Source organism: Sparus aurata, chromosome 16 (assembly GCF_900880675.1).
Source record: "Sparus aurata chromosome 16, fSpaAur1.1, whole genome shotgun sequence".
In the NCBI taxonomy this organism is placed as follows: Eukaryota; Metazoa; Chordata; class Actinopteri; order Spariformes; family Sparidae; genus Sparus; species Sparus aurata.
The window spans coordinates 20,963,226-20,984,433 of record NC_044202.1 but is presented as its reverse complement, the minus strand read 5'-3'; the positions used below and the strand labels follow the sequence as shown (position 1 = coordinate 20,984,433).

Genomic DNA, 21,208 nt, shown 5'->3' with positions numbered 1-21,208 from the left:
AAATATTCATCCAGCAGCAGTGACAGGGGCATCCCTTCAGTCTCAGCCCTGCACCACGCAGAGGTATTACATAACTGCCGAGTTCACAGACAGGCTCAGCCTCTTCTTCCCTCTCGGGCTAAATCATCATCTTACCTGTTTGTCATCACCTTTTTCAGATTGGTGGTCGCAGTTGTGAGTTAACATTATCACAAAATCATCCAAATGTGAATACAACGAATCGAAAAAAGACTGATTTTACCCCAACGAAGAATCTTTCATTTTTTTTTAAATCCATGTCTCCACCTGTTCACACAAACTGTGGTTCTGTGTGGCATTAATGTCGTTCTATCGCAAGTTATTTTTATGATCATTATCAGAGTTATTTGCTTGTGCGTAACAAATTGAGCACCGCGGATCAAATAGAGCTTCAGAGCTGAAAGATTAAGACGCCTCATGTGATGTGATGATGCGAAGCTGTTGATATTCATGGCAGACATACAAATATATTCTTACTCCTCATAGCTCGTTCTCATACTTTTCACATTAAAAATCCATTCATTGGTTTTATTTCATTGGTACATATTTAGGTGTTCTGTCTGTGCGATACCTATTGAGCCTGTTTTCATTGGATTGGATTTGTGCACATTGGTGACTTTACTGAGCAGGGCTGAAACTACCTGTCTGTGTTGTACTAAACTGAAACATCTGGTGCTGACAGCCTCCAGTTTGTGTTTGATGGAGCGGGATTGATAAGACTTATTGCGCAGCTGTCCTGCACATGAAGTCCTTAAAAAGTTTGATGTATCAATCATGATTTAGTTTTCCTGCATTTAAAAGAAAAGGCTTTCAAAACATGGAGGTTTTATTTGTTGGCCATGCTGCACAGCGCTAACAGGAACTGATACTACTGGAGATGCCTCTGTTCCATCAGCGTGTGCCAAAAATGCATGTGTGCCAGCATGCACGGTGCCACCATGGCAGTGCTACACCTGAATGGAATGCAGCCATGCTCATGTTATCAGTTCTACCTGTCTGACAAGTCCAGATGTCTGTGGTGAGAACTGCTTATTCCTCTGGGGGCCACGAATATCCCTATCAAATTAATGGCAACTTGATTCTTACTTCACGAGATTTCTTCTCTTCAAAAAAAGTGTGATTACATAATCTGACTCAGAAAAAGAGGTCCATTCACAACTACAGGAACATCGAATCAACAAATATCCACATGCAGTCAATCACTCATCAATTCTAATAACGTGATCAATGAAGCATATCATTCAAAAACAGGCTCAGCTCTGAACAAACCCGTAGTTCACCTCTGTCATCACCGATGCTGGCACATGACAAACAGCATGTCGACCTCTGAAGAGGAATAACAAAGCTATAAAGAAACATTTCAGTGGCGAATGTCTGCAAATGGTTGGAGGAAATGAAAAGTAAAAGATAAGACGTGGGCCAATCACAATGTGTGCAGCTGACACATCAGGCTTATCTGCTGCAGAGGGTTAATGAGTCATGGGAAGAAGAAGAAGAGGGTGAACACACTGTCAAAGGGTCGGAATGGTACTGGATGACTTAAACTCGGGTACTGAGCAGTTTAACTTAAAACTGTCCCAGTGATAGGACAGGAAACAAGTCCAGTAACCTACGATACAGCCATTAATGTGACCCTGACCTGTATGACTGAGACCCTTCATCAACAAGTCCGGGTTTCCGTATTCACATTCACTCTCCTGGACTGCTCCGCAGCTGGCTCATTATTTAAGCTCAATCAAATAGGTCAAAGGAACGTTAACACAACTTGCCAGGTTGAAAGCTGCATTCTGGGAAAGTTGCCAAGTGTTTTTTTTTTTTTTTTTACTTACAGGAAAAATGGGCACAACTACAACTACCAGGAGTTTCCCTCCAAGGCCACGTTCAGACTGACATCAGTACTGCTCCAAGAAACACCAATTTATTTTCAATGAAGCCACGGAATTTAATGCAACATCATGCAATAGTCACCCCCGCTATATGACACCATAATGGCCCAAGAGCCCTGTTCAGGACAGGTACCATCATCCTCTCTCAGTCATGTGATCACAGGTGGACATCTCTAAGTGCAGGTGTGAACACTCCCAAGATGCACTTCAGACACATTTGAACTGTGATCAGTCAGACCACATCCGGAGACGGTCACATTCCTTCAGCAGTGTGTTCAAGCATGTGTCCTGGACAACACCGACGGACCGCCTGCTCAACCGACCTCCTCTGTTTTTAACTACCTGGGCCTTTTTGTAAAAGAAGTTCTGTCCTTGTGGAAAAGGGAAATTGTGTCTGTCGTCCCAGTGACTGAGGGATTTATTTTCATTTAGGGCAGGAAGTGGCATCACATGTCTCTGTGATGTAGTCAGCATGTTTGTCTAATCACTGGTCAGCAGCCAAAGACAAGTTCTGGTTCCGGTGTCATTGCCCCGGACCACACACTGTCTGCTCAGCACGCAGTCGCCACGGAGACAGAATGCAGTTGTTCTCTGCTGCCAGAAGCATTTGCATGGATGAGGACGTGTGGACAGCAGCAGAATCCTCCAACAGCACGACGATAAATACCCACATTTAAGACGGACCAGATAAGAGCTTCTTTGTGCACAGAACCATTAACTTACCTCCTCACTGTTCAGAGGATCCGCTGACACAAGAGGTCGACTAAGTGACAAATGAGTTCTGCACTAACTATCTAAAGGTTCGACGGAAGATAAAAGCTTCTGTCAGAGGAGCTTTGATTAGAGGATAATGTGAAGCTTTACTGCATAAATCAGTGCGGGCGGACCGAAACCCATCACAATATATAACGCTTTAGAAGACACTTAAGGAGATCGCCAAAGACATGTTTACATATTAGGTAATACTGCGTCATTATATATTTCCATGTTTCACTTATACGATGACAGTCAGAGTGCATAAACAGTACAGGGGTCTTAATCTGAGGCGTGGCTCCAGAGGGGTGAGGATGTAATCACAAACATCAACAGAACGTGATCCCAGGAAGACATGATTTATGGGTTAATGCTAATATTCATATGCCATGAAACAGTCTCCACAATGGTGTTAAAACAGCCAGCACTGAGAGCTGAAGCGCCTCAGGCTGCAGCTTTCATCACCAACTAAGACGGAGAAGAAAACCGAGGCTGAAAATATGGAGTCACACCTTTCCCCAGAACACTGAACACTCAGTAGTTACTCACAAGTGTGTTCGTGTTTTGGTGATGATTGTAAAAATTGTTTCGTTCTGGCTCGACCAAAATTCTGATTGGTCGATTTTTGCCGTGTTAATTACATGCTGCTACGGCAGTGCGTAAACACGCAGCAGGTCCTCTCCATCCCAATGCTGTGTGTCCTACATATGGCATTTGACTTCATCAGGAGGAAAGTACCAAGTGCTAATGGGGGTGTTTTCAGAGCACCCCCCTTGTTTTCACTATTTTGGATTACCCACTACAGACAGCTCGACTTCCAGCATATCGCCTAAAAACGGTTAGCTAACTTGTCTGCGTTAGGTTGCTCCGAACGTTTGAAGTATATAAACAATTATTTTTTCTTAAAGTGGAATTGCCTTTTGTGTTTAGGAGTAAAATAAATTAATTAATTTAATCAATACATTTCAGTGCAAAATAATAGGGTCCAAAACGATTTAATCTAAAGCAAATAGACTAATAGTCTTCATGTTTATTTTGGATTAATTAAGCAGAAGGCCCCCCCCCCCGATTAGTTGATTTGTAGTCAAAATTTCACGGCCTCAATCGACCAAGGATTTCTTTGGTTGATTACAGCCCTAAACTTTACATCAAAGTTGATGCTTAAGTTCCATTCCCAACTCCTCAGAAACTCAAAAATCTACTTTTCAAGAGAATAGGGCCGTTAAAGGGAAATGCACAAAAAAAAACATTTAAACACGAAGAAAATATGTTGAATTTAAAAGAAATGTTTAAAAAAAAAAACAAGGAAAGAGCTGCCAGAGACTCAGCACGCTTAAATACATCAACCGAAACTGATGTGTGGTCGGGACAGAAACAGAAACTGAACACGTAGTCACGTTGTTATGTCATGAACGTGAGGTACCTGAGGTTATGTAACATTATGTAAATAACCGAATTTACATAAGTGACCTGATTTTAAGGATGTTTCCCTAAACCTAACCAAACTGCGAGCGTCGGTCGTGGTCTGCTGCAGCGGTGGTGTTGTGGAGGGAGGCGACCTGTTCAGCTGTTGAGGTCTGATGATGAGTTGGAAATAAAAGGGAGCAGATGATTGACAGGAGTCTCAGCCAACAGTCAGATCAGGTGCCTGTCATTCTACAGCTGATCCCAGGTTCACCGTCCTTACTGAACAACGCCGACCTCAGGCTGGCAGAGTCGTGACCTCAACTTGCGGGAACACAAAAAACCTCACCTCAGAGAACTGCGATGATGTCATCACCTCCACAGCGTGTTTCTACAGCCTGAGCCGAGGACATAAACTAAGTGTGACGGTATCCTCAGAAGGATGCCAGAAGCTTGATGAATATGATGGTGCGTGTTTACAATGAGGGTAACAAAATAAAGATCTTCTGAGCTCCTTCGTCTCAGCCGCAGACACGCAGTACCAACAGACAACACAAAGTGATACTGGGCTTTAGATCCCTCAGATTAAATCGGACAGATACCCTTTGAGCAGTCTCCTGTCTCAGCTGTTTAAGTGACAAACATAATACACAGTGGCTGATGTCATCCCGCATCAAACACCGTCCGCATTCCAGCAGATTACTCAAACCCGCAGCTTCTCAAAAGGTACGATTTCACAGATAAGCTCATACAATAGCGGAGGATCAGCAGCGACTGCAGGTTCGTGACCAAAAAACCAAAGCAGCGAGTTCAAAGTGGAGGACGGCTCTGGTTTCTAAATAAACGAGTCTACAACAGGTGCTTAGAGGTGAACTGAACATTATCGCCGTTAGCGTGCATTTTTAAGCTCCGGGCCCTTTACTTTGAACAGCCGAAAAAATAAAGCGTGATGGCGTAACACCGTTCCTGACTGCGGGGGGGGGGGAACAGAGCGAAACATCAGGAGGGAGGCAAACAGCAGCTCAGCACGAAACCCTGGAAAATTGAAAAGCAATCCCGGGTGGGTGGATGTTTTCCTGCACCGCTTCTACCTGAACGCCGCGGGTCAACCTGAGAGCTTCGTCTCTTAGAAACCCTGCGTGGTGAGAGCGGGGCTCTGTGTCATCGCTGCTGTTAACCCTCTGAAGGCAGCTGCTCTCAGAGCAGAGTTGCTGTCTGGCAGCGGAACCACCTGCATCTCATAAAAAAACCAGCCTTCCAGACCGGAGACAAAGAGCGAACTAACCCAGGCTTACATAACCCGCGCCGAGGTTTATATCACGCTGACCTCTTAAAAGGAGAAGAGGTATTTTTAGAGAGGGCATGGCTTCATAAAAGGAGCACTTTGCCTGGTTTCGGAGCATTTCGCAGGCTACGGCTTTACAGGGACTCGTCTGGTAAAGACTGGGAGTGAACCGAAGCGGCAACCACAACACTTGATAACTGAAAAACCTTTTCAATGCGTGTCCACATTATATCCAAACAGCCCATGTGTGATGCTTGTAGCTGGCCTTCAGTGCAGTAGTATAGAGAAAAAGAAAAGTCTGACTGGCAGGTGAGGGCGGGCTCAGACGCTGGACCGTACCTGGAGAGGACGGGGTCCGTTCTCCGGTCACGACCAAGAGTCAAGAGTGACTTGTTTTGAAGTTCTTTACTACGACTGTGTGACAACACACGTGCGTTATCTGGGAGACAGATATTTTCTAAAAGGCTTTATAAGACGAGGAAACCTCGGACAGACTGTGCAGTGCTGTCCCCTCCGGTGTCTTGTTGCTGTGCGACACCGCCGATGTTTCATCACCTCCTCCACAGAGACCAGGTGCCTGCTCATCATGAGGCCTGTCAGCCCACACCTCAGCACACCCACACTGCAGAGCCTGTCTCACTCTGCAGCTCGGTTCATCACTTGCTGTGGAGAGAAGGGATGTTTAAGGATCTAAATATAGTGTCTATTAGAGAATTGTCAAAATGTTTAGATGCATCACAATGCGGACGTTGAAGATGCTTCATGGATGGAGTCAGGAGTCTGGAGCCTACACAAACTGACGGCTGGCTAATGTCGATGGTTGATTTTCAGGCCTCGGCCGGACAATTGAGTTTTATAGTTCTGTTGCTCTTTTGCTTTAAGTTGTGGGCAAACATTAATCTTGCGTTACTGAGGTGAGGACATGTGGCAGAGGGATGCAGGGATCAGCTGCAGGGATAGAAACGTAGCCAGTATCTCGAGAGCAGACGCCTGGTCACATGTCCAGAGTTTATGAACCAACTGTAAACAACGAACCGGATGAGACGCTCGCTGCCTCGCAGGAATTATGAACCACGTCAGCCATTTCCACCTGAAGCATGAAGAATGAAGTGAGCCCAGACAAACAGCCAAGCATTGAGGACGCTCTGTTCACTTTGACTGCAGACTGTTCAGTGTGTTTTATAAAGCGGCCCTGAATGAGAAAAAGTACATGTGCAGCATTTAGAAAACATGTTGCGATATAATTCATTACATTATCTATGACAAGCCCTGTAAATCCTCGGCTGTCTGTGGGATGAAAATGACAGGTTTAAGTCATACTACTGTGTGCTTAACTCCATGGACACTTGCCATGGTGAGTATGTTGATGTGACTCATCATGATCCCCGACAATTATCAAGATAATCCTTTTTGGAACTATCTGAAAATCAGAAAAATCACTCCGTGTCAGAAAAAATCCACAATGGGACCAAAAGTCTGTCACCAGGCAGAGCGCAGGAGCGTCGCTACGCTGATGAAACGACTCTTCCTTCTCTTACAGTCATCCTCTCAGGTGGGGATGAATGTGTGTACCAACATTCATAAAATCAATCTCAACAACTTTGTGACATTTTACTCAACAAATAATCAATCAAGAGCTGTGTACAGAGTTGTGAATGCTGCTAACAAGGCTTACAATAAAAACAGCTGTTTCAGGCCCCTGTACTTCATTCTTTAAACACTGTCTTGATCCACAATTTAACATTAGTTGAAATAAAAGCCCGGCCTGTGGAAAGTAGGGTGACTGTGTGTCAGGTGCTTCGCTTGTGAGTGATGGCTGACTGAGAGCGTGTGTGGAACAGCTGACTCTCTCTGAGAGTGAATGCATACAGTAAAAAAGGAACCAGCGACAGACAAACTTAGAAGAAGCTCTTGATAAACCTGCAGGATTATAACAGTGTAGCTTTCAGACGTAAGAAGGAGCAGCAGGTGGGAAATGTATCATCCACAGGCATGATAAATAAAAAAACCCTGGTTCTGACTTGTTTGTGGGACTTTCCATCTACACCGTGTTATTAAATGAGTCCGTGGAGCTCCCGCTGCTGTTCTGACCTCAGCCTGTGAAAAGAAAATCCTCTGCTAAGGAGCCAAACAGCGAGCTGGAGCTGAGCTAAAAGAACCTGCGACAGACTTCTGTCTCTTTGAACTGAAACGTCGCCAGAGACGAGCGGCAGCTGCTTTGTCTATGCAAATAAATATTACATGCAAAGTCTGGAGCTGAAACGCCCGTACCGACTGACTGCTGCAGTTCTGCCGACATCAAGTCCTCTGACTTCCACTGCGGAGACTGGAGACTGTCTGTGCAGCTGCATAGCAAGTAATCTTCAAACGCACCTGTTAACATAGGAAATGGCACACTTTGTTCTGGTTCTAGCAGTCTTTCTACGTGGTGATGTTGGGAGGGAATTACCTTATCATAATCTTAAATAAGCCCAATCATCTGTTTGTTTATTTCAGCCGGTTTTCTTATTACGTCCAGCCCCGTGTCACTCCCAAAGACAGCAGCCTGGTCAGTGGCTTCTGCAGGCTTTCCTCCAGTGCAGCAGTGAAAACAGTCTGAGTCAGGGAGCGGCGGGGGTGGTTTGATGAGTCATACACTGCACTTTCCCTCCGGAGAATAGGGTTCACGTCCCATTAGTGACCAAGAGTGAAGAGTGACATAATTTTAATTCATGTTAGCCAAACAAGTTAACATAAGTGAATGACATAACTTATGCCACAGAGCCTTTATTTTGAAAGTCTAACTGGACGTTGCATATTGTGTATTATTGCTAACCTGAGCACAAAGCGTCTCACACATAAAAGTGACACTAGAGGGCTAGGTGGAGTGTCATAGTTTGCAGCTTGAGTCCACTGACCAAACAGCCGTTGTCTGTCACGTGGTTGTTGTCACTACAGCAGCATCCTGTCATATTTCCACATAAATAGTATTCAACTCACATAGTATGGGTTCCAGATATACTAAAAACATACATTCTGGTTTAGCGTACTTAACAGCACGTGGGTTCAGACTTTAAAAAATGTAGAAGTAAAAGTAAAAAAAGCTCAGATAATGTCAAGACAGTGAGAAAAGCCCAGTTATCTCCAGCAACAGCTTCTACAACCAATTCATTTATCACATAGACGGTCGATCATGATGCCGATACCTCGTCAATCATGTAGGAGGCTTCAACTCTCCGTGAACGAGTGCAGCGCTGGCTGCAGGCGTGCTAACGTTAGCTGCGGCTGCTGTAGTGGATCTGGCTTTCAGGCTATCCAACACAGTCCACTCTCCCAATACCTGTCACTGGCACTGCGGCATGTAAACCAGCATCCGCACGCAGCACTGTATCTGAAAGAAATCTGGAGGCAAAGGCTATTTAATGTGCAGCACGCTGCAGGCCGCAGAGCAGAGTCTACTGTCATGGTGCGTGTGCAACACGTGCTGCGTCATCATAAATTCTGCTGCTGCCCGGTCAGTATCAGCCTGAGGGGTTTGTGCAGAGAGAGCGTATTCGCCGTGAACCAATAGGACATCTGAAACTAAATCTTTGCAGCGGGAGGAGAAAATACACAAAGAGCGAGGGGATGGAGTAAAGAGAAGGGACCTTTGTTGTCACCACCCCCTCTAACCCCCAGAAGACTCACAGCAGAGTGTGTGAGTGACGGCTGAGGCTCTGTGCCATCCATCCACCCTGCTCCTGGATGTAGGGGGACTGGGCACACGTTCAAGAACGCCGCATTCTGCCCCATGTGAACAGCAGAGGCTGGGCTGTCACTGCTGGTGCAGACAGTCCCGTTCAGACAGTAGAGTCAACAGAGCACAGTGGGAGAAGCCTCTTTGTTTGGTTTGCCTGAACTCTCCTTCACATGCTGCAGCTTGCTCCTCAGTGATGGGGAATCCTTTACACACCGCTCAGAATAGACACACATTTGACTTCTGCACTGAAAAGGAAAGGACGTGCGCACACATGGCGACCGACTGTGCACACCTCCAAGGCCTCAGAGAGCAGACACACAAAACACTCACACACACACAACCTTGAAGCGCCTGTTGTCCAGACAGGTACAGGGTCATCTACACGAGTCAAGATATCACCTTCATTTAGTTGTCATTATACAAGACGTTATTGTATAATGAGGTTTGTACATTTTAATCAAAGGGCTTGATAAATATAGTGCCAAGACAGTAGGGCTGGGTATTACCAGGTACCTCGCGATACGATACTATCACAATATTTTGCCCACGATAACGATAATATCACGATACAGCGATTCTGCGACAATCGATATATTGCAAGGAATTTCATCCACGATACATCACGATATCTGTGTCACTGAAGAAATTCAGAATTTATTGACTGCACTGAATCCATTTCACAGCAATTACAAAACATTGTCAATCTGTTTCACATGAATGACAGCCAAGTAAACAAAGAGTATATTGCACAGTGTCTCTTCTTAACACACACACACTGACTACAACTATCATTAAATATTTATATGTGTGGGTTTCAGAGCTACTTAAACCATTTTTTTTTATTTTATTTGGTTGTATACCCATGTTTGAATAAAGATAAAGCTGTCCTCCGAAGAGGGGTGGTGGTGGTGGGCCCAAAAAAAAAAAAATGTTTTTTTTGTTTGTTTGTTGTTTTTTTTTTACATTTTTAAATATCGATATTTGGCACCAGTGTATCGATAACGTACCTCAAGACGAAATATCGCGATATATCGTAGTATCAATATTTTGGCACACCCCTACAAGACAGTACACCTAGAAAACACACTGCACATAATGCAAATACATATCAGTTTTAAGAATAGAAATGAGTCATTGTGTAACTAGGACCGTGCAACCAAAACCACCCCGCTCTATGGGTTATTTTACAGAAGCAGCTTGTTGTGAATGACTTATTTCTTGCAAAGGCTGCCGACATGAAGAGACAGATGTTGGCTGCACCTCAGGTCAGATGCACCATGTTCACTGGCCGCCTGTGGAGCACGGGGTCAGATACAGCACAGGTCCCTGATAAGAGCCGCGCTGTTTACACAAATGAACACCTGTCACTACTTTCTGAGGATTAGGAGCGCTCTGTCCCATATTTTGAGGTGGAACAGTCTTTAAATAGAAACTCCGTGTTGCCGCCGTCTTTCTCAACCTTGGCCATAAATGTTACCTTACAACCCAAACAAGTGGGAGAAGCCGTCGCCTAGCAACGGCCCAAACAGAGTGGAGCCTGCCAAGGCTTCATGTTTGTCCTGTTCTACTGGGGTCCGTTCTTTCAGACTAACGTTTATGAGGATTCTGGATTCGTCTTCCATCACCAGCCTCTCTTTTCTTCGTCATACATTCCCATAAAGGTTGAATTTGAAAAAGTGGCACACGACTGCACACCGCTCCTCCACAAAGCCGGGATTATATCGGTCACAGCTGAGGACGTGCTGTCCTGACTTCTAGTGCATAGAGCAGAGCAAGCTTCAACACTGGAGCCTACATTTCCCATAATGCTAATGGATTTCTGCCAGGATGAAGGTCTAAGTCCGGCAAAGTTGCACATGCCCCAATTTGAAATGCATATTTTAACTTGATGACATCATCAGAGGCATACAGTCATCTGATAATAATGCAGAGTTTCATACTGTGATATAACTGCTGTATAAACACAGAACCAGCAATGCTAACTGTACTCAGAGAAACCTGCATCTCAATGAGGTGGGAGGCAGTGTGTGTGTGTGTGTGTGTGTGTGTGGGATGTGTGATGTGGGACTCCAGCTCTGTAGTGCAGAGGGAGCTGCCTCCCTCTCTCCTCGTCTCTTCGTGTTATGCAACAGCCTCCAGGCCTTTTGTTTTAAAGCCCTCGCTGCTCCTCCAGCTTTCACGCAGGGAACCACAGCCACTCATCAGGTGGTTCATCAGATGGCTCGGACTCATCTGTGAGTGTTGAACAGAATACGGACAAAAGCACTGAACTCTGCGTCTTTCAAGAGGCAAGTTCACAGGAGAGCAGTGCGAAGAGGGACGGAGCAGAGCCGAAGCCTCGGCGCAGCTCACATGCAGTTAAGAGACATCAACCTACTCATTAGTGCACTGAGACAGCACAGGTTATGTGGCTGCCGTCACATTCTTATGGGCTCGACACACAAGCTCAAGTTGCCTCTGGCCAATATAATGTATCCTGAGCATAAAATGTGATACAGAGCGACACACAATGCCCCGACAGTATGACTTTGTGCTCTTTAATATGAACACGGGGGAGTGGCTGTGGCCTGAAAGCGGTCCTATGGCACAGATTATACAGTTAAACCACTTAGTGTTGAATCTTTGTACATGTACAGTGCATGGACACACACTTCAGCACAACTCTAACTTACTGCAAATGTGGTCTTTAACAAAGAAAATACAAACAATATAATAATAATAATAATAATAATAATAATAATAATAATAATAATAATAATAATAACAACTAATAATAATAATAATAATAATAATAATAATAATAATAATAATAATAATAGGAACTGTCTGAGTCTGATCTTGTCTTTAAAACCTCAGCCTCCTCTCTGGACGTGAACTGAAGTCCTCAAGTCTGACTCAAACCTATGACAATACACATGGTAACTTTAATTTCACATGAGTTTCTTCATCTACTGTCTCTGAGTCACAGCCCGCGCCGTGTCGCAACTCACAGTTATGTGTTTCCAGGGCAACAGTTGCTCTGCAGGTGTAACAAGATACACAGTTCACAGTGTAATCCACTTGTTAGTGTTGTTTTTGGCCCTAAAGGGTTTATTGTCAGACCCTGAAGAGTGAGAAAACCTTCCTCCCCTGCATTGCCCTGATCTTCTCCGTGAGGACTGTGTGTTTGAGGGAGACTACAGGCCTTTTTGAAACCAGAAGTAATACTTTCTTTGTTTTATATCCAACCCCCCGGCTCAGCTCACCGACTCAGGGGTTTTGCTGCTACTGTCTCACTTGATCCGGTCTGAGCAGAAGCTTGCAGGTGTTATATCAGCATATATCAGCCAACTTTAGACAAACATTGCTTAGTTGCTTCTCTGGTGATGTTTCTCTATGAGTCCTGACACTGATGGACTTTAACATGCATCTGTGCTCAGTAGTCTCCATGTAATCCAGTGGGCACCTTTAAAAGTAAAGAGTTCGGTAGCCAACCCTTACCATACAATACTGCAGTCTGTAAACTCTCACCTGGCTGACCGTATAAATGATGTCTGGTGTTTCTTCACAGGCCTCCTGTGGACTGCATGTCAACACGTTGGTCCACCACTCCTCTAGTATTCTGTACCAACTCATAATACAAAGTGATGGTTGGCATGCATGAGGAGACGCCTAGCTCTCGCCTCTTACAGGCTTTGGGGATGAACTGGGTTAGAGCTGAACAAAGCTTTCATTCTTACCGGACTCATTAAATCAATTACTTCCACTTTAAAGAGCAACTGTTGTTAGTCTGCCCCTCTAATCTTTGGAAAGCCCAGTTTGGCACACTGGCATCACTTACAGTATATTAGATTTTCCCACATGACTCACAGGTTCAGTCCAGTTGAGCAGAACGAGTCGCGCATCTCAGACTTGTTGCTCGTTATTTAAATGTTTGTGTTCCACGGTGGGCCGTAACGAGCGCAGCAGACGGATCTCCGCGGCGCATTTGCACACGCATCTCTCTAATGAAACCGGTAACTGATTCAACAGACACATTTTCTATTAAGAAATAAAGGAACAGCCCTCTGCGACGTAAACTTGACAGCGCTGAAGAGAACTTTAGCGCCGGTGAGGCTGCAGACCGACCAACTGAACACCCCCCGTCCCTCTGGTGTGTTTTCAGTTGTGTGTTTCCCATCATCTGTGATGTACAGTAAGTCATCTTTACGGCTTTGTTCTGTGCTTTGTGTTGATCTTGGAGTGAACAGCTGGCTTAAAAAGGTAGACGATGTGACCCCGGTCGTGTCCGGCGGTCACGGCGGAATACGTTTCCCCTGATCTCCACGACAACATGGACAGTGAAAGTCAGACTTCGTGTTAGTCCAGCGACCTCGGCAGCAGCGTGGGCTTCTTTCAACTCGCTCTTATAATCACACAGGAATAAATCCACTGGAGAAGAGGCAGAGAGAACAATGTGTACACCCACAGCAGCAGAAAATAGAGCAGAATGTAACGCAGCCACACCAGCAGGCTTTTTACTTTTTTTAGTAAGGAGCCAAGCACTGATGGTCACCACTAACTGGCTGCTTATGTCGCAGATCCAAGCTCACATCTTCAGGCAGCCACCTGTGGCTGAAGATCCCCACGTTTCTGAGGATCCTTTGGAGGAGTTCTGGGAAATGTAGGATTTCTGAGTCAACCAGTGCTACATGGAGTGGTAGTTAACTCCTTCTGCAACAGCGTCTCAGTTCATTTTTTAAGACAAACATCATTATCAAGTCATTATGCTCGTTTTGTTGTCCACAGAACATGCCTGGAGCCTCACGGCAAAACAGTGCTGCAGCTTTTTAAAACGATTTGAGAAGACGTCATTTCCACCGCCGAGGTGCGGTCGAGCTCGTGAACCTGCAGATGCTAACACTTTATTAAGGGTTAAATCTGGTCTCAGATCAGGTTGTGATGTGTTCTCTCCTGCAGACTGTGATCACAGCGGACGAGCTGTATGGAGACATTTGATGTTTCTTTGGTTGTTTCTGTTTTGAATCAAGTCTCCAGCTGCTTCAAATGTTTAGCAGAACGCTGCAGCTCTGTTTTACTGTGAAGCTCCAGAAATGTTCTGTGGACTACCACACTTAACATTACTTTATATCATCAGGAGGCGGAAAGGATGACTTTATATCATCAGGAGGGAGGAGAGGATGAGTTTATATCATCAGGAGGAGGAGAGGATGAGTTTATAGCATCAGGAGGGAGGAAAGGATGAGTTTATATCATCAGGAGGAGGAAAGGATGAGTTTATATCATCAGGAGGAGGAGAGGATGACTTTATATCATCAGGAGGGAGGAAAGGATGAGTTTATATAATCAGGAGGAGGAGAGGAGGACTTTATATCATCAGGAGGGAGGAAAGGATGACTTTATATCATCAGGAGGAGGAGAGTCGTACTTAATATCGTCAGGAGGAGGAGAGGATGTCTGAGGTTAATGTGACCTGTTCCTTTAAGACTGCTTTGCTTTTGTACAGAACACAGTGAAAGTTATTGGAGACTTTATTTATCTGACACTTATATCCGAGCCTGTCTTTGTGTTCCGACACTAATCTGCTAATGACATGATGCTGATCTTGATCCAGAGCCCCGACATTCGACTGCTCTTGTTTGAATTGTGACCAAGATCCAAAGTGGAGGAAACGTCCTCTGGTCAGCGGCAGAGCCCTGTGATGGACACGACGATGCAGTGTGGACTCAGAGCGTGTTGCCTGAACGCTGCAGGTAGAGCTGTTCTACGCAGGCTGACAGAGGGAGACGCCACACACTGTTAGACAGTCTCACACGCACAATGCTATCCACAATTCTTCTCCATTCAAAGCAAATCAACAATATAGGGACCGCTGCTTCATTACTCAACATGTTATGAGGATGGAAAGAGAGGAACTGAGTGATGGACATAATCAATAACTCATAAACTGTTCACACACCACTCAGAGGCAGTGACAGATTCAACACCAATATTAAAAATCAATCACCGTCGTTCTTAATTTGCAGTCCGAGTTGTGATCTGATCTCTCCAGCTCTGAAACAACACCACTGCAGCAGAGAGCCTCCACCGTTCACACACACACACACACACACACACACACACACACACACACTGTCCACAGTTTTCTGAATACGTCTGTCGTCCACATTGATCTACACTTGTGATTATTGTCAGATTATCAGTGTTCGTCAGTGAAGAGCTGTGTGGGAGGATGCAGGTCTGTCTGCCTGTCTGTCTGTCTGCCGTCTGGAAACTTTGGGAGTTTGTGTGAGCTGCAGCGAAAGATGAAGTGCAGCCGAACACGATCCAAAGTTCCCAAATCTCAAAGTACGCGCTCCGAAAGTCACTCTCAGCAAGCACGCACGCACACTCACTCACTCACACACGCGCGCGCACACGCGCGCACACACACACAGCTTTGTTGCGGTGGTGCATGCGTGGCCAGGCCACAGAGCGCGGTGCTCCAGAGTCCGCGGCTCTCCGGCAGCAGCATGATGCTCTTACCTTGCAGGTTCTGGACCCGCATGTCGCTGATCTGCCCGATAAATTCCTCCCGCTCGAACCAGTCCTCCCACTCGTGTCCAGCCATCTGGAGCGGCGCACGGAGCTGCAGGGACCCCGGGCAGGATCACTCACAAAGCCTCCCCGGGTGGAGGAGGAGGAGGAGGAGACGGTGCTGCTGCTGCTGCTGCTTCTGCTGCTGCAGCGGGCGGGCTGTCTATTGTCCGGCTGGCCGGCCGGGAGCCATGCAAGCTGCTTCCACAGGCTGAGGGACCGGGAGGGCTTCACTCAGCGGCCGGACATCGCCGCCGTTTACTGCAGGACTGATCCCGTCACAGAGCGGCGGGGGGGCCGAGGGAGCTCCGAGAGAACAGCCCGGAGAGATGAACGGAGAGCGGCGAGGAAGAGCTGCAGCACCTGGTTGGTATTTCCGAGGTGGGTAGAGCTAATCCAGGCCCCGCCCACCCCTCTCTCTCTCTCTCTCTCTCTCTCTCTGTCTCTCTCTCACTCACTCACACACACACACAAACACAGAGAAGAAAGAAAAAAACAGAGCAGCAGTGAAAACAAAGTGACTCAGTGACCAGCTCCATCTCTATAACCCTCCTGCCTCTCACTTCTGTAGATGTGACCACTGCCTGTCTGCCTGCCTGTCTGTCTGTCTAATCATCACAAGTCTGAACTGTGTGAATGAAATAAATGAATCAGAGAGTGATCGTGTGATTATTTTAGAAAAATACAACATGAAGACACAAAGGAGACAAGCATGGATGTCTTTAAACTGCATGATGACAAACATGCCAAGATAGGCAATAATAATAACTTTATCCAAACAGCATTTATCAACGTTGATTGACACACAGTCATAATGAAAGCCAGCTGTGAAAACACTGTCCAAACCAGTCAGAACAGAACACTCCCAACTCATCACAAAGTGACGTGCTGGGATGGCAGCCGACCCGATCCGACCTGACCTATCAGTACCTGACGGGTTGAGAATGAGACTCAAAACTCATCTTTTCCCACAGACGAGACCTTTGAGAGCTGAACACGTTTAGATTTCATCTGGGTTCATCTCATGATCTCCCTCTGAATTTCAGTCTTTCATCCCAAACAATCTGCTGAGCTCTTCACATCAGAAACAAGTTTGTGTTGTGTGAGATCAGAATCACGGCGTTCTGTGTTCTGCTGGTATATAACGAAAGCCTGAGCGCGTTGGTCTTTCAGGAGACGACCGGCTCGGGATTTCTTCCCAGTTCATCTTCGCTGAACATCAGCTGGGGAGGGCTCCGACGTGACTGCAGCTGAATAATTGCGATGCCTCTCTTCCTGTGCTGAAGTCATTAAGTCCGGACTGAAGCGGCGTCTGGACTCTGTTCGCTGTCACCACACGGGAAATAAGGATCATATTAGTGAAGCGTGTTTATACACTTCAGACAGACAGTAATGCTTCAGTTTACAGAGGAGCTGTAGGGCGGAGCGGTCCGGCTGCAGACAGACACTCACTGAGCTCAAACACACTTTAACTGGCTTACTGTGTAAAGGACAACACCACTGTGCGCATTCAGGTGACGCCATCAAGAGGACATGTTTGAAGTGTTTCCACACACACTGCCACAGTTACACAAAAGCATCAATTGTATTTACTTAAACGCTTTTGAACACTACTGATGGCACATGAGGGTCCTGAAGAGTTATTCCATTTTAGAGGGGGAGATTTCACCACTACCCCATGTAACTCCGTCCTGAGGGCGAAGGGGCGACTCCAGAACGAGGGGTAGGGCTAAAAATTGGAAACAGGGTTGAGCAGTGTTGTTTTACATTTTCACTGTACATGAGCAGGAAACCATAAAGCTCCACACAGTGCCTCTCAGTGTCGTGGGAGGATCTTCCAGCCCTGTTTTGCCATTTAGTGACACTGCATGAGCTAATCTAGCCAGCTAACATGCTACAGCTGATAGACATCAACTGGTGCACTGCAAAAACTTCTTTCAAAACTTTCAAGGGCCAGCCTACACACTGTCCAGCCCACACAGAGAGACCCACACAAGCCAACACACAACTGGCAAACAACCTGGGATATCTATAAATAACTACGGATGAAAAAGAGAGCACATTTGCATTTCGACCCACATTAATGCACTCCAACGGCTCCGAGGTTGTTTTATCCCTCTACCATAATATCTTGTAAACAGCGGAGTCAGAGCACCCCTGCCCACACAATAGAGAGCAGAGGCAGATGTTATGTAACCACCTCAGAGAGCAGAGTGATCGTCCTCCTACTGACAAAACGGTCACGTTTCTGAGGCAAAGACACTGAAATGAATAAACGTTAAAGTTGATCCTAATCTTTGGTGCACTAAAATCAGCAGCCACTGGCCGATATCATCTGGAGTAATCTGTTTAAAAGCCATCTGGCACATTTCACTGCGCGCAGCTGCTCTCAACAAATAATCAGATCACACAGCAATAGGCTACTTCCACCAGAACAATGTATTTCTTATAATTACTGTCATACAATCAGCACACAACATAAGTCATCCAGTCACAGGGCTAAAAATAGTTCTACATGTTGTTCCAGCGCAGTCGCCGTCTCTCTGATGTGGATTTTTATGTGGCTCAGTCTCATATAATCACATACTTGCATTGGTTTCATTGACCCTGTTGGTGTGTGTGGCTTCTATCAGTAAGTGCATCAGCCTTGTAATTGCTAGTGGGGAATGTAGAGAATGCCACAGATGAGAGAAGGCCATGTACCGAGACCTCAGCCTCATTGTGTGAGTCAGAAGGCCGAGGAAGCTGCCCTGAAGGGACCACTGCTGCTCAATAACAAGAGAGATGAAAGCTACACGCTGCTAAACTGTTAGCAGGATGAAGTTCTCCATTAAATGATGATTCTCATTTTTCAACAATGAAAACAGACATTTGTGACCCATTTAGAGAGTGCTCATTATTTGAATGTGTAAGTACTTTTACTAGAGTCATCTAGAAACTCTGTGAAGCTGTAATTAGCGGTGCTTTGATCTAAACGCTAGCCTCAGCATGCGCACCATGACACTCCTTACATGCTGCTGCTTAGCAGGGAGGTTCACCATGTTCACCATCTCAGTGGAGCGTGTAAACATGCTAACCGTAGCTGATTAGCAGTGCAGATGAGGCTGATGGGACTTTCAGAACTCCAACCTGCTGCTGGTGCTACCAAGACACATGGGGGTTCATCCTCTGAGGACTCTGAACATTTATACCAGTGTTGATGGCACTAAACGCGTAAACAGTTAATAATTCATTCAATAATGAATTACCTTGGTGACAGCTGGCAGTAGCTCCTTCAAACTTGGCTACATTTGTTTGTTTGAACGTGTTATTTTTTTCACCTCATTACTGAAGCACATATTGTGACAGACACACGCCATCAACGTGGGAAAAGGATGCCCAGGGACTGGATTAAGAGCAGCGTACCCTGAGTTAATAGCCCCTTTCACACAGAGACTCGAAAAGGGTCACCCTTTCTCCACCTTTGTTTGTTCACACTGACCCAAGCAGAGGATCCAAAAAGGTGCATGACAGTACACGTCCTGATGTTGAGATCTATGCTTTTTAAAGTGTTTCCTCCTGTTAATCTAAACATGTACCGACTGTTTATAATCATATTGATGCTGTTATAATGTGTTGTGATTGAGATCCTGACCCAACAAATATCCTGGAAAGTGACATGTTAATTTTTTTGCTCTAAATTACATAATTGGATAATCTCCATCAGTAAACTGGATGCTGCCTGACTCTCACTTGCGGGGAGTTGCACATTTTTTGTTCTAAATTGTGTCACTTAATCACCAGCATTCAACTTTGGGAGCCTCCTGACTCTGCTGCCGGGGACAGATGCTGTTTTTCAGGCAGAAGTGTGATGAAGAGTCGGTAGGACAGACAGTATGGCAGACAGGAGGAGAGCCAGGAGGACAAACAGGATGGCAGACAAGAGAACAGACAGGAGGACAAACAGGATGATAGACAGGAGGACAGACACTTCTTCAAGTGTAACTGTGGTATTTTTCCCCTTTTAAGTTGCCAAAAACACGACCGGTTACCCCGTTACTGTTGATGGTCCTGTAACGTTGCTTTGTGGGTCTTTTATTTGATGAGTGAAGGATCTGTTTATTTGTAAGACTGTGAACACCGTCAGATCGACACACTCCTGATCTGCGCCTCTGGCTTTTCCAATCACTCAGACACCGTCTCTCCTCTGTTGTGGCTCTGATACTACCTCTGGAGGCGAATCAGAGCCACAGTGAAACTGTCCCATCTCCAAATATCTGTAACTTTGACACAGACAGTGATGTAGAGAATCAGTGCATTTTTCCCTCCTTGAAAGGGCAGTGTGGATGAGGCTGTTCACTGCCAATGACCAATTGCCACTACAACCGGAGTGTTTGTCCCAAGAGAGTTAAGTCTTTGTAAGCTGTTTTGCCCTTGGCATTGATTTTACCACACACTACTCTGTACTGATTTGCAGTGGTCCTTCCCTCTAAGGGGACAAGTGGACTCAAACTACAGCAGGAAAGTGCTTTTCACCTACAGTATACGAACCCCTGATGTTCCCCTGAAAAAGTCAGGACAAGGTTGAACTCACTATTTGAATAACTTTGGAACATTTTCTTTGGCTCAGTGAGTCAAGATGAGTGCAGAGAGTGAAAGCTGTGCTGTCATATCTATACTTCCATATTATTTGGTAATCCAGAAATAGTTTGCAGTATGTCCCCATACATTAGGTAGAGTAGGTCAAATACAGAATGCTAAAAATAACATTTTCCACCATGCAAGGAAACAAGTTTGTCTGGTTATTCTGACCAACAAATGATTATCAACTTAAAAAAACTGAAGGTATTTACACCCAAATTGAACAGATACACCACAGTACTGCGAATGCACAGTTTATTTCACGTTTAGGTTACAAACATGGGGTGCTATACTAGCTCACCTGGCAGAGAGCTCACTGTATCGAAGCAGCAGCTGGGGTTGGATTCTGGTCCAGGACCCTTTGCTACATGTCACCACCCTCTCCTGTCTGTCTCCATCTGTTCGATCTAATAAAGGCAAAGCGGTGAATAACAAAATCTTTTAAAAGATGGAAAGATTGTTGACTTTTACCATCCATCCAATATGATGTCAATGCAGATTAATCTGCCAATGTTTTCATCTTCGCTCAGCATGTTAATATGGTGAAATTTGGTAGCTACCACTAACACAAAGAACACCTGAGGCTGAAGAATGTCATTAGTTAGGAAGCTATCAAAATAAATTGCTTCATGAAGTCAGTCTGTTACTAAAATTAGTGTAATTACTCCTGTGGGGACCATGAATGTCAGGGAGGAATTTCAAGGAAATGCATCCCATATTTCAGTCTGGATCAAAGTGACAACTGACCGACCGATTGATACCATTACCCTCTGCTCCACCACTAGTGTGACAATTTGAAGCTGTGTCAGAGCTTCATATGCTGCTTTATTAAACATTATGAAGCAATGGAACCGCCATGTCAAAGATGGTGTGACAGGCAGAACACGAGACTATCCGTGTTATGATCACAGCTTTAAATTCACAGGTTTACAGGAAACGTCTCGACACAAAGAGTCCTGGTTAGTGAAC

General features: G+C 45.4%; 1 protein-coding gene across 1 annotated transcript in view; it reads right to left on the bottom strand.

Annotated features, from left to right (window-relative positions):
• clmna (calmin a) overlaps positions 1 to 16,008 on the bottom strand; it is a 39,296-nt gene extending 23,288 nt beyond the window's left edge. The window contains exon 1 of the mRNA XM_030443718.1: positions 15,569 to 16,008. Coding sequence (XP_030299578.1) covers positions 15,569 to 15,653 — 85 coding nt within the window. The 5' untranslated portion in view covers positions 15,654 to 16,008. The remainder of the gene's footprint in view (positions 1 to 15,568) is intronic.
• Positions 16,009 to 21,208: the final 5,200 nt, after the last annotated feature.